This window comes from Tamandua tetradactyla, chromosome 7, assembly GCF_023851605.1.
Source record: "Tamandua tetradactyla isolate mTamTet1 chromosome 7, mTamTet1.pri, whole genome shotgun sequence".
In the NCBI taxonomy this organism is placed as follows: Eukaryota; Metazoa; Chordata; class Mammalia; order Pilosa; family Myrmecophagidae; genus Tamandua; species Tamandua tetradactyla.
In genome coordinates, this window is record NC_135333.1 from 68609070 (window position 1) to 68624954 (window position 15885).

Below are 15885 nucleotides of genomic sequence, written 5' to 3' on the forward strand. Positions count from 1 at the left end.
AAGGGGCAAGTTTAGGGAAGCAGGGAACTGTGTAGATGCTGGCATCGAATGTACCTTACAGAACACTGCCTCCTGCCCCCAGACCTTCCAGTTCTTGCACACACCATCCCTACCCTCAACTTCCCAGATACAAAATTGAACTTGGATCATTTGGACTAAAGGGCATGGCTTCTCAGCAGGACAAGCAGGCTGCCCCAGCCCTGGCCCCTTCCACCTGCCCAGGTGGACCTTTCCAGCACTTCACACTGTGGTGGGAGATGAGTCTGGGGTGAGGGAGTAGGTCACAGGCTCTGGCCCAACAGTACTAGTTTCCTGCCCCCAAGCACCACCCCCAACTCTGGCCATTAAACCAAGCCTTATTAGGGGCTGCAAAGGATCCTTGCACTGCTTTGTCACTTATGGAACCAAGTGACTGGAGAGCAGGGAAAAAAAGAATTAGGATGTTGTCATTTTCTTATTTCTGTTCACCTGTTTCCCTAGTCAAAACACATTTATTTCCCTGACTCAGTTGCCCCACCCCCACCCAGTGTTTTGGGGATACGGAGGGAGCCTGGGAAAGTCCAGGGAGCCTGAGCGTTTGTGGCTCATTTACTTCCAGCCTGGAGATACTCAAAATATTCAACCAGTATGTATTGCATGGGTACAGACTAGCACAGTGGAACTGTGGAGCAGCGTCCTGGAGGCTCTGGATGCCAGCCCATGGAGGGGAGTTGTCCTCGGGAAGGGAAGTGGGAGGTTCAAGTCAGTCGGCAACCGCTGGCTTACCTGTATAGAAGTGTTTCAATATTTTAACAATGATACGGCCTTATCAGCGAGGATTGATATCAGCACAGCCCACAAACAGGCAACATATTTCCCCCTTCAAGCCTCTGCCTTCAACCTCTGCTCCAGCTCTGTGGCCTTCCTTTCCCTCCCCAAGCTGCCCTTTAGGGACTCTTTGTCCTACAAGGCTGCCCTTGAGAAGCGGTGCAATTACTCAGCTAGGACTCCAAGAGCAAGGTCCAGCCTCAGCTCTGCCTCTCCCCAGCTCTGTGACATTGAATTAGTCACTTCATCTAAGTATGGTTTTCTCATCAGAAAATGGGCTAATATCCATGCTTTCTGCCCTGTAGAGTGATGGTGTGTATCCAACGCCATGTGCACAGGAAGATCTTTATAAATTGCTTATTATGTGTGACTATTTTATTCTGATGGCAGAGGAGGGCAGAGAAGATGTTATGTGATGTGCCCTCTCCTCAATGTCCCCTCTAGGGACTCTCATACTTCCATCCGTCTGAAGGACAGCAGTGTCCTCAACCCAGGCCAAAGCCTGCCCCTGCCCCCTCTGCCCTCCTACTCCTCCCAGCTCAGGGTGGTGGGTGAGAAATGGTCTGAGAGGAGTCACCTGAGAGCCCGGCCCTACTCATCATCGAGGGACCACAAAGGAGGGCACAGACCTGGTAGAGGGCTTGCCTTGAGGGCAAGAGAAGCAGGAAGAACTGTGTCGGTGGAAAGGGGGGCATTTTGTTCCCCCACCCCCAGTACCAGCTCTAGAGTTGGATGGCAGTAGCTCAGATCCTGGCTCCACCCCAGTTTCTGTGTGGCCTCTGAGTCTGTTTCTCAGTAGTAAAGTAGGGGTGAAAAATAAAGCCTGCCTCATAGGATCATTGTGAAAAGTCAACAGGATGATGACTGCCAAGCCCTTAGCAGTGTGCTGGTGCACTCAGCTAGCAGGCAATCAATGGGAGCTTTTAATAATGAAAGTGCCTCCCCTCCCCAGGCCACCCTGCAAAAGCTGAAGGCAGAGGAGTATGTCCAACAGAAGAGGGAGCTGCTGGCCCTCTACCGGGACCGGGACCTGGAGTCCCAGAGCACCAGAACCTCCACGCCTTCCCTGGAGGGCCCTCAGAACAACCCAGAGGAGAGGTAAGTCCCTCACGGACCACAGGCTCTCTCAAAGCAGGGGTCTGCAGGCAGGGACGGGGAGAAGAGAGACTCACAAGGCCAAAGAATGGTGTTATGGCTTTTGGGGAGATTGGGAATAGATGGAGTAACCCTGACTGCAAGTTGGTGTAGAGCAGGTTGGCACCGATCCCATGAAGGACCGAATGGGGTAGGCCCTGGGATCTGGCATGGGGTGAATGAAACAGAAACAAGAGCCAAGAGAAAGGGCTGTTTGAGAGAACTGGGCTTCCCCAGGCCAGGGCTGGAGAGAGACACGGTATGGACTGGCAGGTGTCAGAAGTGCGGGGGTCCTGGCCAGTCCAAATCCCCAGGCTCAGAGAGGGTGAGAGGGCCATCTGGGATTACACAGCTGCTCAGCAGCATCGGCGATAAAGAGAAAATTAAAATCCAGCCCTGGGATAACCTCAGGTGAGCTGAGTAATCAGTCAGAGGAAACAACCTGAGTACCCACTTGATACAAGGTTTCAAGCCAATGCTGTGGATAAAGTGGCTCGGAGCTTACAGTCAAGCCAGTGAGGTGAGAGAAATAATGACACGTATAGTGTAAAGGTGATACTGAAATAAGTAAAGAGGGGCGATTGGGGATAGAGTAATCCAGGGACACTTCCTAGACTTGAACTTGACCCCTAACTTCCCTGCCTCTGACCACTGCCTATGAACTGTAGGATTCCCGAGCTCTCAACCATCATCCCCCACCTGGTGGTGACTGAAGACACAGATGAAGACACCCCCTCAGTACCAGACGATACTTCAGACTCGGGCTATGGCACTTTGGTCCCAGACTCCCCCAAAGAGTCCCACTCTCCACTGAGCCGTCTCCACCAGCGGGCACTTCGGCGGGACCCCCGTCTCACCTTCTCCACCCTGGACCTCCGAGAAGTTCCTTTGCGCCCCCAGCCTCCAGACCCACAAGCTCCCCAACGCCGCAGTGCCCCCGAACTGCCAGGGGGAGATATCCGAAGCGGAGGCAGTCTGCCCAGGGTGGACCCACCTACCTGGTCTGAGGAGGAAGAAGACGGGACCTCAGGAGGAGGGAACGTGGTGGTGGAGACCTTGCACAGGGCCCAGCTTCGGGGACAAGCCTCCCCCTCCCCAACGAATGTGGACTCTGCTGGGGAAAGTCCCTGGGACTCCTCGGGGGATGAGGAAGAAGAGGGGTCCGTCTTCCTGAGACCTGGATATGGCCCCTCCTCACACCCCCTCCGGGCTGAGGACATGCTTAGAGAGATCCGGGAGGAACTGGCCACCCAGAGGATCGAGGGCGCTCCAGAGTCTCCGGGCAGCAGGCCTCGGAAGCTGACCCAGGCCCAACTGCAGAGGATGCGCAGATCCCACATCATCCAGCTGGACACCCCGGTGTCCACCTCGTAAGTGCTGAAGGGAAGCTGGCATTAGAGGGGGCCCAGGAGAGGACAGGGTGGAGAGGGGGTGGGGCCAGAGTAGGGGGTGGTGTCATATGGAAGTTGGGCGGTGCCAGAGTGGAAGGCAGGGCCCTTAACCCCACGCTGTCACCCAGGTATCACCCTTGTGCTCATTACTCAGCACCTACCTCCTTCCTTTTCAGAGAGGCGTGAGGAGACTTGAGGACCTTTGGCATTTCTCCCAGAGGAAATTTCATCCCAAGAGTGCTGGTCACCACCCCAACCCTGGACTCTACCTCAAAGGACCACACCTCCCTCCAAGAAGCCTTGCCCTCTTGCATCCTGCCCTCCCCAGCTCTGTGGGCCTGGGGAACAAAAATTGCAAACTCGTGTATCATAGATAGACCTGGGCCCTGCATAAAGTTGTATGTAAAAACGACTGGCCAATGCTTCATGAAGGTGGGAAGGAGAACCTGAGCACATGGGGATGAGAAGCACCCCTGGGGTCCCAGAGTGGGCACCATCTACCCTTCTGTCAGTTGGCTTAAGAAATCATGGGGATCTGGCCCTGGCTCAGTGCTTTTCCCAGCTCATCCATCAGGAAAGGGTCCCTGCCCCAGCCTCCCATACCAACTCCCTCCAAGATGAGACCACTCCCTCCAAGACGAGAACTATAATTTCCGAGTTTTAGTGTATTTACAGTAGTCCGTAGCTCCAGCTGGAGGCCCCGTTGTTCTGGCCTTGTCCTGCCTTGGGACAGTTCAGATTACTCTGTGTTTGTCCAGGCAGGGGCAAAGGAGTGCCAAGTTTCTATTAGTGTGACATAATTGATACAAAGATTGCTTACCTACTGTGAAAAGGACTCAGGGACCAGCCAGAATCCCAAAATGGCCTGAGAGCTGGCACCCCTTATCCTTGCCACCACCCACATGGACTCCTGGCACATGTTCTCTCAGGAGCTCTCAGTACTGCACCTCCCACAACTGATTAGCGCCCCAGGCGCGGATTCTCGGTGGTGCTCAGACAGCTGAGAAAATCTATGTACACCGAGGGGATAGCACCAATAAGCGTCTGCCAGCTCAGGCCTGCCCCTTCAAGACCCTTCCTCTGCAGGAAAAATAAAAGAGGATCCACAGAGCATCTCGCAGGACGGTGCTTTCAGGTTGCGCGCTGAGGCAGGAAGCAGCATCTTCAGGGCAGGTCCCTCTCCGGGATGGTGGAGGGCGTGGCCTCACCGGGGGAGGCGGGGCGCGAGTGATAGGGGGGCGGAGCCCCCCAGCACCTCCTCGATGTTCTCCAGACAGCCACGCAAGTCCATGTCACAGAGCACGCGTCCCAGCAGCTCCAGCGTGGCCTCGCGCCGGGGTGTGCGCTGTCGCCAGGCCGCCAGCATGCTATAGTGGGCTTCGCGCAGACAGCGCCCGTTCTGCAGCTCCAGCAGCTCGATCTCGTGCTCGCTCAGCCCCAGCCGCCGCACGAACTCCTTCCAGCGTGACGGTGGCACGCCGTCCACCACCGCGTACAGCGTGGCCGGGTTGGCTGCGGGGAATCGAGCAGGTGAGGCTTGGGGGGCGGCCGACCCGGCCCGGCTCCGAGAGCAGCCGCGTGCGCCCTCTGGGAGCCCACTGGTAACCCCGCCGGGATTCCCGCCAGGAACTCACCGTCTGGGTGCAGCATGTGGCCGCTGTCCTCCCACTTCTGAGGAGGGGCAAGGTTACAGGTGGAGGAAGGTGGGACTGCGGTGAGATAGGATGAGGCCACCTCTCTAGGCGGTGGCATATCCCTGAAGTTGGACCAGTAATTGAGGAAGGTGGGGTTGGGGGAAAAGGTGGAGTTGGGGCTGGAAGGGAAGGCCCGGCTGAAGTTGGGGTTGGAACTGAGGCCAGGGCTGAAGTCAGAGGTGGGGTTTGAGGTCTGGACTGAGGCCAAGGGCTTAACGCCTTCATTCTCCCCCTGAAAGAGAGAAGGCATATTGTTAGTGGAGAGGTAAAACAGCACAGCTCTCTATATTCTGTATGGAGGTTGGAAGCTAGAGGGAATTAGGAGAGCCTGGGGTGAGGTAGGGCAGGGTGAAGGATGATTCCAGGTATTTTGGATATTGCAAAATTATAACAGTCAGTCAGGGAAGTTTGCAGATAGTTTCCTGAGTTCATCTCACCTCTTTCTCTGGTGTCGATTTCCCACAAACTAAAAAAAAAAAAAAGAAACAGTGTCACAAATTTCACTTCCCCCTCTCAGCCCTGACACCTTGCCTGGGCCTGGCCAGGGAGTTGTGGTGACATGCTTCAGGGCCTGAGTGGCCCCAGGGAGCATCAGACTACTAATGTAGCATGACCGCTTTCCAGCCATCCAGTGTCAACTTCTGCGGCCGGGCTACTCAGCAGCAAATTAAGGCAACACTCCTCATTTTGCCTCCATGTGCGTCCATCTTACCTCCTCCCATACGCACCAGCACCCCCTCCCCTCACAAAGGCCCAGCTCACCAATGGAGTAGAGCTTGGGCTTCCACCGTCGGTAGCGGCACAGCAGAAGGATGAAGAAGAAGGATAAGAGGCAAAGACCAAAGACAATCACCAGCGGCAGTAACACTGTGGTGCCTGGAGGCAAAGTAGATGTGGTCAGAGGGGCCAAAGGAGATGGATGGGTGGGTGGAGGGGCAAAGAATGGGGGAAGAGCAGGAGAGCCTGGGCACCCGCTTATTTCTGCTCACCTGGGTCCTGAGAGCCCATAAGATTTCCGGTTGGGATTTGGCACAACTTCATGCACTCCGGGTTATTTTTACAGCTAGGAGAGATGACACTGGTGAACGGGGGCCCCACCACACGAGGAAAACAGGGGACAAAAATAGATTATAGGAAACTCTTTGATTCATGGATAATATCATGATCTCTTGATGGAATGGAATTTAACCTATATTGGGGATCGATGCAGAGGAATGAAACATAATCACAGAATCATTTCATTTTAAAACTGGAAGGGATCTTGAAGAGACTGCATAAAAAGGATTTGAAGCAGTTGGCTGAGGGTACACCTTCACTGACCGGCAGTGTGACCCTAAGCAAGTCAATTAACCTTGAGCCTCAGTCTCCCTCATCCATAAATAGGGAGTGTGCCCACCTCTCAGAACTGAGGAGTAAATGAGATGATTATGCATGACAGTGGGTGAGGGCTCCTTAAAGGATAGCCATTGTCATTTTGTTATTTTATCACTGTTTTACCAAGAAAGAATCCTGTGGCAGAGTTAGTAAAGGGCTTTTTTGCTCAAGATGACACGGCTAGTTGCAACAGCTGACTTTGGGGAAAAGAGTCAAATGTACATATGAAAAAATTAAAGTGGCATATCCTAGGGCCAGTAGGAGCCCAAGCACCCTGGGGTGTCTCCCCTGCCCTGCTAGTGGCTCTCACCCACAGCCACCACAGCCCCAGTGCCCAGCAGCTGGCAGGGATACTCACTCACTACAGGAGACACATTCGTTTCCCCTTAGAAAGAAACCTGCGTGGCAGTTGCACACGGTGTTCTGTTTCTCCTGGCCTGTGGGGAAGAGGGCAGCCCAGCTAGATGATGCCCTGCCCCCTAGGGCAGGAGAGGGAGCAGGGGCAGGGTATGGAGGGCTAGAGTGGGGTAGTGGGTGTCCTCAGGCCCAGGGACTACAGGAGTGAGAGGGAAAGGCATTGCTTTCTCCCGAGAGACAGGGTCAACCCCCAGGATGGGGATCGGGCTGGGGAGGGGGGTGGGCGGGCCGTGCTCACAGGGGAGATGTACAGTGCCGTTGAGGCAGAGGCTGCAGTTCAAGCACTGGAAAAGAGTGTCACTCCAGTAATTCCGGTACTGGTTCTTCTTGCAGCCGCATACAGTGTCCCGGTCCACCGCACAAGGAGAAATCTCCACCTGGTCCATTTCTAAGGAGGGGAAGAGATGGGCGTGAGGGGTGTTTCCATATCAACACCACTTGGCCTTACCCTGTACCCCCTTCTCCACCCTGCTACAGAGTGTCTCTCCCTAGTGCACGCTCACACCCATGCACACCTGCTCACAAATGCACATGCACCCCCGCCCACACGTACCAGCCCAGCTTTGAATACCCACACACGGCAGGCGTGTACCCACACACCTGTTAATACCCACCTTCCTCTCCCAACTGAGCACACTTCTTTAGAACCTTGACCTGCTCCGCTGACTCACCTTTTCGGCATTTGGAGCAGCTGAGGCACTGTGTGACGTGGTTCTCCCAAGCAGTAAAGGTGCCGTTTTCGCACTCCCTGCAGTCCGTGTCCAGGCCTGGGCCTGGGCAGTCATTGTGCAGGTAGGTCCCTGTGATGGGGGGAGCGTCTCAGGATAAGGCTGCAGCTGAGCGTTCAAGGAAGGAGCCCCGTGCTAGGGAGACCAGAGTCTCTCTAGGAGAGAGAAAATCCAGCCCAAGGGAGGCAGCAAAGTTTGGGGACTTGGAAGAGAGACCCCAGGTTCTAGAACATCTAGTAAAACCCAAGAAAGAAGCAGAGCCCCATAACGGGGGGGAGTCACCATTACCACCTTACCTTTGTGGCACTTGGTACAGCAGATAGAACTATTTTGAGGGTGGCTGTATTTTCCCTGAGGACACGGGCTGTCTCTCTTCTCTCGGTCCCCAAGGTGAGGGACCAGTCCAATAACCCCGGAGGGGGCTACCCCCACCAGCAGAGCCAGGAGCACCTGGGGAAGAATCACCGGTCCATCAGGAAAAGTAGGGCTGGGGGGCTTAGAGAGAGCCCGTTGGAAACTTCCCCAGCTCAAGCCTTTCTCAGTAAGACAGTCTCCCCAGGGCGTCCACCTCCACCTCCCACTCATACTCGCTGTTCTTTCTCTGAACTTTGACATTGGCAATGTGCAATCTAGGGCCTAAGTTTTCCCTAATTATCCACGTGAGTGTTTTGTTCCTCCAACTTAAGGCTAGGGGGGCCACACCCAGACTGTATTTTGTCCTTATTCTGAATTCCCCATAGCAGCTGGCGGCGGTGGGCACAGGACAAGTGCTCAAGAAATGTTTTTTGTTGTTGTTGTTTGTCTTTTGTTGTGAAAAATGACATTTATACAAAAAAAAGCAAAGCATTTCAAAGCACACTGCAACTGTTTGTCTGGTTTTTGTTTTTTGATTGGGAACTGGCAGATTGCCTCAGTGATGGCTCTTCCTTCCGACAAGTGGCCCTAAAGATTGGGGCAGTGTTTCTCCATCTGAGTGCTGGGTTCATAGTATGTTTACTTTGCAAAGATTAGTCGAGGTGAACAGTTAGGATCTGTGTACTTTCCCACATTGCATTATGCCAGCAAAAAGTTCTTTAACATTGTGAACATAATTAACAGCACTGAAATATATATCTTAATGTGGTTAAAAGGGAAAAGGTTAGGTTGTATATATGTAACAGAATAAAAAATTTTTTTAAAAGTCCATAGAACTGCACTATACAGTGAACCTAAGTCACACAATGGGCTATAGTTGATAGTACAGTTATTAAAATGTGCTGTCATCAACTGTAACAAATGCTCCACACCAATGTAAACTGTTAATAATAGGGTGGTATAGGGGAGTCCTGGATTTTATGTATGATTGTCCTGTAAACCCACAACTTCTCTAATAAAGAAAAATAAAACTCAGATTTAGGTGAGGCAAGTGATGTTCCTTATAGACACCGTTTCGGGGAATGGGTAGAGGCAAAAGGAAGACTCTTAATTAATTTGTATCAAAACCTTTCTCAGGATCTCTCCATCCTCCATCCCCTTACACCACTAAATTTACACACACACACACACACACCCCAGGTTGGCAAGCATGCAGGGGCAGGGAGTAAAGGGAAAGTTCAGGGGTCAGGGATGGTGTCAATGGGACACAGTTTAGGTAGGGGTAGACGGCAAGTGGGGGCGGGGGGGGGGGGCACGCTGCCGATCTGGTCCAAATGTACATCAAGTCAGGAGCAGAGGGTATGCTGGGGGACTCGGAAGCCCTTTGAATGCGGAGACCTTCTAGAAGGCCTGGCTCACACCCTCAGGCCACAGCAGCGGAATCACTTGCCCTGTTCCAGGAAAACAGAGCCAGGGGCCGGGGTTGAGCTCCAGCTCAGACTTTGCTCTTTGATCTCCAACCAACTTCTATCTAGCTTTCTCTAGGCCTTGTTTGTTTGCTTTTTTCTGTCTGCTGTAAGAGCCACCTTATGTAAAGATAAGAGGATGACCTCAAAATATGTTCAATGTTGGAGAGCACCAGGCTAATCAATCAGATCACAGAAACTCCAGCCCGGGACAGGAGCCCTGCAGCCTGAACGGCCTCACTTAGGCGCGGGTTGCACCTGAGTCACCGGCCGCCGGGGACGCTGCGGTTGCGCACACCCGGAAACCCGTGCCTCTGCCCCACACAGGGGAAGCCACACTCAGAAACACAGCAGCAACCCGCGTGGGGCGTGCTCCACGGCTCAGAGGGCTGCAACCTTCCCTGGCTGGCTCCCCTGGCTGTGCCGGCAACCTGAGAGCAGGTCTGGGGCTTCCAGGGCGACAGGAAGTTTGGGGTGTTTCTGAGAAGAACTTCCCAATCCTGAAAGTCGTGGTGCCTTTCCCCGAAGAAGATGTCAGAGCACCTAAGGTCAGCGGTGCTCCGGGGGCTTGCAGCAAAGCTGAATGCAAAAGACAGAGTAGAGAGGAAGAACCAGGAAGCTCCAGTCCCGGGACACCTTGAATAGAATTTCAGGGGGCCTCTGGCTTCCAAGGAATGGGCCTCCCTGGAGGGAAGTGGAGTCTTTCTCGGCTCACCTGCTACTCTGCCTCTCCGGCACCTGGGGGGTTAAGTCAGATCCGGGAAAGGGAAATCTTTTCCCAGCAGCTCCACCCCCATGACTCAGGCCAGAGGGAGGGAGGGGATTGAGGGGAGAAGAGAGGGAACCAGCAGCTTCCCCAGCTCCTCAAGGGTCATGAGTCAGCAGAAAGAAAGAGAGATCAGCCAGCAATTGGGACCCCAGCTGATCCCCTACTCCTATGGGTCGTTCTCTGCCTCCCAATCCCATTCAGAGACCCCTCTCCCCACCCCACCCCACCCCCCAAAAGAGAGTCTGGCAGTGGACCGCTGTTGCACTTTGGCCCACTTATTTCAGGAAGTGGCTCCTCTCCCCCATTGCATCCCAAAGGGAAGTCTCCCTCGACCCCTGGCTTCCTCCCATCAGGTCATACCCACCCCTCCCTGAGGTCCCCTGGGCTCTCTCTCACCCTCAGCATCCTTCCTTTAGACTTGGCCCCGCCCCTGCTCCTCCTCCGGGTTCAACAAGCCTCCTTCAGATAAACCCGTTCCCTGGGCTCCAACAGGAGCCCCCTGACACTCCCCAGTTGGAGCAATAAGCAAAGCGAGGCTGCCCTCCCACCCCAAGTTCACTGCATTCCCACAGCCTGCCTGGTTCTGGCCAGTTGTGTGGAGTTGGGTCTCCCGGGGGTCCCCACACAATCCTTAGAAAATAAGGTCAGTTGTGAGTCTCCGCAGCCCCTCCCTCCAGCTCACTAGCAGCGCACCACACTAGCAATGAGGGAGCAGCAGAAACAGATACAGGGCAGAGCCACAATTATTTCCCAGGCCTCCCATGGCCCCCAACAATGCCCTCCCTGTCCAGCCCACTCCAAACCCCAAGAGCCAGGGCCCTGGGCTCCCCAGCAGCGGTATAATTTGTTGGCACCAGCTGACTTCAACAAGCCCAGCCCTTACAGTTACTGAGGGGGCAACATCTAGAAGCAAAACAGCAGAAACCGGAGGTGAGCTCTGAGCACCTAGGCCTGGCCAGGTGCCTGTTGCCTGGAGCTGAGAAAGGACAGGAAGCTGGGAGGTGCCTGTGGAGACAGCTGAGGGGGTGGCCCAGCACCCCTCTAACACCCCCACAACTTCCGCCTGGGGAGACTTTAAAAGAGTGACTTCCCGTGCTGCAGAGTGGGGCGGTGAAGCTAAGAGCGACCCTGTAGCCTAGCCCTGCGCCAGCCACCTGACTAGCCATGTCCCTCCCCCTATTATTTGTTCATTAAATTAAAATCCGTTTGTTCATTTAGTGTCAAAATCTTCGGGGAGCTCATGACACTCCACCCCCACGGGCTCCCTCCCACCAAGCCCTCATTACTGACACTTCTCCACCCAAGCTCACTCAGACGCTCAGCTCCTATGAACTTTCATAACATGAGTTTACTGTGCCTGCTTTTGGCTCTTATCATAACATGGTTATCTCGGGTGAGTAGATGTGATCTCCCCAAGTAGACCAAAAACCCTCTAAAATGAGAGATCAGAGAGGGACTTGGTCAGAGAGAGTGTCTTATCCTCCTTGGTATCTCTCTCGGTGTCCACAATCAGTCCTCCACAGAGAAACAAAATAAATACAAATCAGCTGATCTAAGGGTTGCTCTGTCCTCAACTCATTAGACAAAGACTCCCAAAAAGGAAGGTGAGGATACCGTGCCCCTCTGTAGGAATATATTTTTCTCCAGGGGGGAGTCTTTAAACTACCCTCCCAACACCCCTGTCTCCCGACTCCACGTGCATGTACCCTACTGGACCTTCTGATGCACAGTCCTCCCCTTTAGAGAATGACCCAGGATTGAAGGCAGCACAAATGAACAATAGAAAAGCAGAAGAAAGCTTGAGAAGCTCAGCTCTAGCTTGTTAGATTCACACTTCCACTTGGCTACTTTCCTGACCTTTAACGTGCCCTAAACTGAATTCATCAAAGACCAAATGTCACATCGCCAGGAGCCTTTTCACCCTTCTCTCCTGCTGGCCCCCAACCCCACCGCTGCCCATTCAGTCTGTCCAGTTCATCTTGCCTGTCCCTCCTTGTCCTCTCTCAGTCCTCTCCATGCCCATGAGTTGCCTCCCACCTGGATTGTTGCAACCGACTTCCAGCAAAGGCTCAGCTACCAGCGTCTTCCCTGCTCCATCCATCCCACACACTTTCTTATCTGCTTTCAGGCTTCAACTTGCACCCACATGTGTGTGAATCTTCCTCTCCAGACCAGACCTCAAACATGGTTTCCATTGGGTCACCCCTAGCCTGCTTGAGTACTTGCAGTGACGCCTTGCTTTTATTCTGAACACAGCCCCTGCTCAGAGAGAGCCCTCAAAGAATATTTTCTGAATGTATGGATGAATAAATTCCTCCACCTGGGAACATATTCAAGAGACTTTCTTCATCCCCTCCTCCACTCCCTCCAATTTTTCCATTCTCGTGTCTCACTGTTCCTCAAGGCGGTCCTTCCACTCCAGCCAGGGTGTTCGGCTTCCTGCCTCCACCTTCACCGTGCCCCCAAAACAAAATCCCACTTGCTTGTTCCTTCACCCTCCCTCAAACTAGTCTCCCTACTCTTCTGACTCCGTTCTTTCTAGCCACCCTGCCAATCAGACTTCAAATGTCAGCTCCCAATCCACTGTTTCTATGAGGCTTTCCTGTCCTCCTCCCATCTGACCAACTCCTTGTGTCTTAATGAATTCAACAAATATTCATTCAACCCTGCACTGGGTACCAGGGACACTGAGACAGATCATGCAGAGCCCATGTTCTTGAGAGCCCTTAGCTGGCTCAGAGACAAGAAGACTGTCAGCTTATGATCTAAGGGAGCACTGGGGGCCACAGCCAAGGCCACCCGAACCTGTCGGGGGGGCTCACAGATTTCACTGAGCTGAGCAGTGGGAGCCAAGATCTGAGGAAAAATAAGGGGCAGGGGTCAGAGGCTCACTCCCCTCCCTGGTTCTGCCTCCCTTCAATACCCCATCACAGTGCTTTTGTGGCTATTTTCCTCTAGTGGTTCTGAAATCTCTTTGGGGGGCTGTAAACTGTCTAGGCTGTCAGCTCTTTGAGAGCAGGGATCAGTCTCCCATTTGCTTTGTCCGACTCTTCCTAGCGTCCTTCCCTGTCCCCTACCCTCACTAGGTGCTCTGTTTCCAATGAATGGTGAGAAATCCAAAAGCTCCTGGACAGGCTAACCCAGGCCTTGCTTAGCCCCAGGCTCCTTTCTGCCACTGCCCACCCCCACCCAGGCGGGACCAGCCCCAGCCCCTGGGCACTTCCCTTTGTCAGTTCAGGATACTTTTACCCTCTGTTTTCTAAACACGGGTGGCCACTGAGTAATTACTACCAACACTCCTAATAATAACAATATAGAAGCGAACTTGTGTTAAATGCTTTCTATTGGCTATACCCTAGTTCTCTATTAGAATGTAAACATCAGGAAGGCATGGATTTTGTCGGTTCACTGCTGTAATCCAGTGCCTAGAACAGAGTATGCGCTTTATAAATTGAATAAGTACTTATGTATGGATCTATTTCATCTTCAAAACAGCACTATGATAGTGAAGGTAGCACAATATGCTAAATTTAATTAACACCACTGAATCATGCATTTAAAAACGGTTAAGAAGGAAAATTGTATGTTATAGCATTAAAATGTTCACATTTAAAATTTAAGTGAAAAAAGCACCATACAGTAATGACTATTATGTCCGTCTTACACATAAAGACACTAAGGAGAGGTTAAGGTACTCGCTCGAGCTCAAAGGCTGTCTGCGACTGTGACAGAGGGAGCTGCGATTGGAATCCGGGTGAGAGGACTGAAGAATCCCGGTGAGAACACCGACAGTGAGGGCAGGCAGCCGGGGGTGGGAAGAGCCTGGGTGAGGTCGGCGGAGAAGGGAAGAGAGGACAGGACAGGAGGTGGGAGACCACGAGGAAGGATCATGACTGAGAGAGGAGATTTGGGGGCGCTAGGGCTTAGAAAGGGGGGTCAGAGCTGGGCAGAAGGGCAGCAAGATGGAAGTTGAGACAAAAGGGTTTCCAAAAGAAGACTCTGAGAAGGGAGACCGGCAGAAAAGAAAAGAAAGATTGGGAGAGAAACTGAAGGGAGGTCAGACGGGGGAGCAAGCAGTGGGCCAGAGAAGAGCAGGGACCTAGGAGAAAGGTAAGCACTGGCCGACACAGGCAGGGAAAATCCATCTGCCGGGATGGGCAAGCCACAGACTCCGCGGAGAGACGGTCAAGGATACACTGAAACAAGGAGGAGGGAAGAGAAAGGGACATTTTCCAGTGACGAAAACAACTTTCTTCCAACTTCCCCAAACTGAGATGTAGAATAAGAAACCAAAGGAGTGCAGTTAAGTTCTGTAGGGAGGGGACTGGGATGGTGGGGACAGGGATACTGACCAGATGTGTGGAGGCCAGTCCAGAGAGGCCAGGTGGGGGGCCCTGGACCCGGGGCGGGCATGGGCCACGTCCCCTCTCCACTTGGCTGTCCTGCTCCCACCCGTTTCCCTAGCTCCACTCCACAAAAGCCACCCAAGAGGTGGCCCTGCCTCACTAGCCCATCCCCTCTCTTGGACTCGGTTTCCCCACTTCACTAGCCATCCAACTCCAGCCGTCTAACAGGGTTTGCTCAGGCAGGCTCCCCGGCAGCCTCACCTCTCTACGGCCCACCGCACTCCCGGGCCAGCCCGCTGACCAGAGAGACAGAATTCTGAATCATCCGGACTCTTGGAATGACTGACCTTCCTTCTCCCACTCTTTCCCTTTCCCCACCAAACCTGCCCGACCCTTGGCCTAGCACCTGCTCCACATTCCCAGATACCCACAGCCCTATCTGTGACTTCCTTGACTGTCAGGGACGAGGGCACCCTTTTATGCTCTCCCTTTCAAACTTCTCTTCCCATTCCCCTAAATCCTACTGCCTCTGGCCAGCCCCCTCCTCAAAGAAGTGGTTCAGTGGAGAAACCTGAACTTCTGACAGTATTTGGAGTTGGGACCAGGCTGGCCTGAGGCCACGGCCAGGCCAAAGCCCGAAAAATCTCAGTCCTCTACAGGGGAGGGTCCGCTTGTCCGGTGGCACCCCGGCCCCATATATCTCCCACCTACCTCCGTCCCACCCTCCACCTGAACCAGCCTGCTCCTCCCTCCACCCCTGAGCTCACCAGTGGCAGCAGCAGGCCAGGCACGGTGGGGAGGCCCATGTCCGGCCCGGCTGTGGCCTCTCACTCCCCCATCAGGGCTCAGGGCAGTGGCAGCAGCAGCGGCGGCCGCGGTGTCCCTGGGTCCTCGAGATCTGTGCTGCCTCCAGTGGAGCCAGGGCCTTGGGAGGATGTGGGGGTGAAGGTTGGAATTCCAAGGTGAAGATTATGACTGGTTCCAGGGACCTCAGACCACGAAGGCCAGAACTAGAGCCTGAGTCCAGAGAGCTCTGAAAAAGTTGAAGCCACGGGAGAGGAGAGGAGGTGGGAGGGGAAGGGAGGCAGTCGGAGGCGGTGTTGCAACAGGGACAGGAAGAGCCTGGGGAGCTGGCAGGAGGGGGTGGGTGAAGGTTCTTTAACCCTTTGTAGCCCAGCCAGGCACCCAGGAGTCCCAGATCCAGCTGCTTAAGGCCTCCAGCCCGCAAGTCTGACTACTCCCAGGGGACACCAAAGTACAGTAAGCTGCTCCTCCCCACCCCCACCGGGCCCTTTCCAAAAGGATCAGAAAGACCCGGGGCTTTGAAGTCAGAGTCACTGGCTTCCAATACAGAATTCTTCACTTTTTAGCTGGGTAGTCTTAGGTATGTAACCTAACCTCTCTG

At 53.8% G+C, this 15885-nt stretch overlaps 2 protein-coding genes across 4 annotated transcripts in view; one reads left to right on the forward strand and one right to left on the reverse strand.

Moving 5' to 3' along the window:
* PLEKHG6 (pleckstrin homology and RhoGEF domain containing G6) overlaps positions 1 to 4430 on the forward strand; it is a 16969-nt gene extending 12539 nt beyond the window's left edge. For 2 of the 3 annotated variants that reach the window (XM_077169780.1, XM_077169781.1), the window contains exons 14-16: positions 1760 to 1905; positions 2610 to 3311; positions 3509 to 4430. In XM_077169780.1, the coding sequence (XP_077025895.1) occupies positions 1760 to 1905; positions 2610 to 3311; positions 3509 to 3518 (858 nt within the window). In that variant the 3' untranslated portion in view covers positions 3519 to 4430. The remainder of the gene's footprint in view (positions 1 to 1759; positions 1906 to 2609; positions 3312 to 3508) is intronic. The other variant, XM_077169782.1, reaches the window with a different exon arrangement.
* Positions 3964 to 15596, reverse strand: TNFRSF1A (TNF receptor superfamily member 1A). The gene is made up of 10 exons (XM_077169790.1): positions 15248 to 15596; positions 7842 to 7995; positions 7489 to 7617; positions 7056 to 7205; positions 6759 to 6837; positions 6016 to 6089; positions 5789 to 5902; positions 5464 to 5492; positions 4967 to 5258; positions 3964 to 4844 (listed from the first exon to the last, which is right to left on the reverse strand). Exons 1-10 carry the CDS (start codon positions 15284 to 15286, stop codon positions 4537 to 4539), a joined length of 1368 nt encoding a protein of 455 aa, XP_077025905.1. The 5' UTR covers positions 15287 to 15596; the 3' UTR covers positions 3964 to 4536.
* Positions 15597 to 15885: the final 289 nt, after the last annotated feature.

Excerpts from the sequence above, each read along its gene's own strand:
- TNFRSF1A (XM_077169790.1), bottom strand. The coding sequence starts at position 15,286 with ATGGGCCTCCCCACCGTGCCTGGCCTGCTGCTGCCACTG. Across the intron at positions 7,206-7,488 it reads CTGCTCCAAATGCCGAAAAG|AAATGGACCAGGTGGAGATT; the intron begins GTGAGTCAGCGG and ends TCCCCTCCTTAG. Across the intron at positions 6,838-7,055 it reads CGGCACTGTACATCTCCCCT|GCCAGGAGAAACAGAACACC; the intron begins GTGAGCACGGCC and ends TCTTCCCCACAG.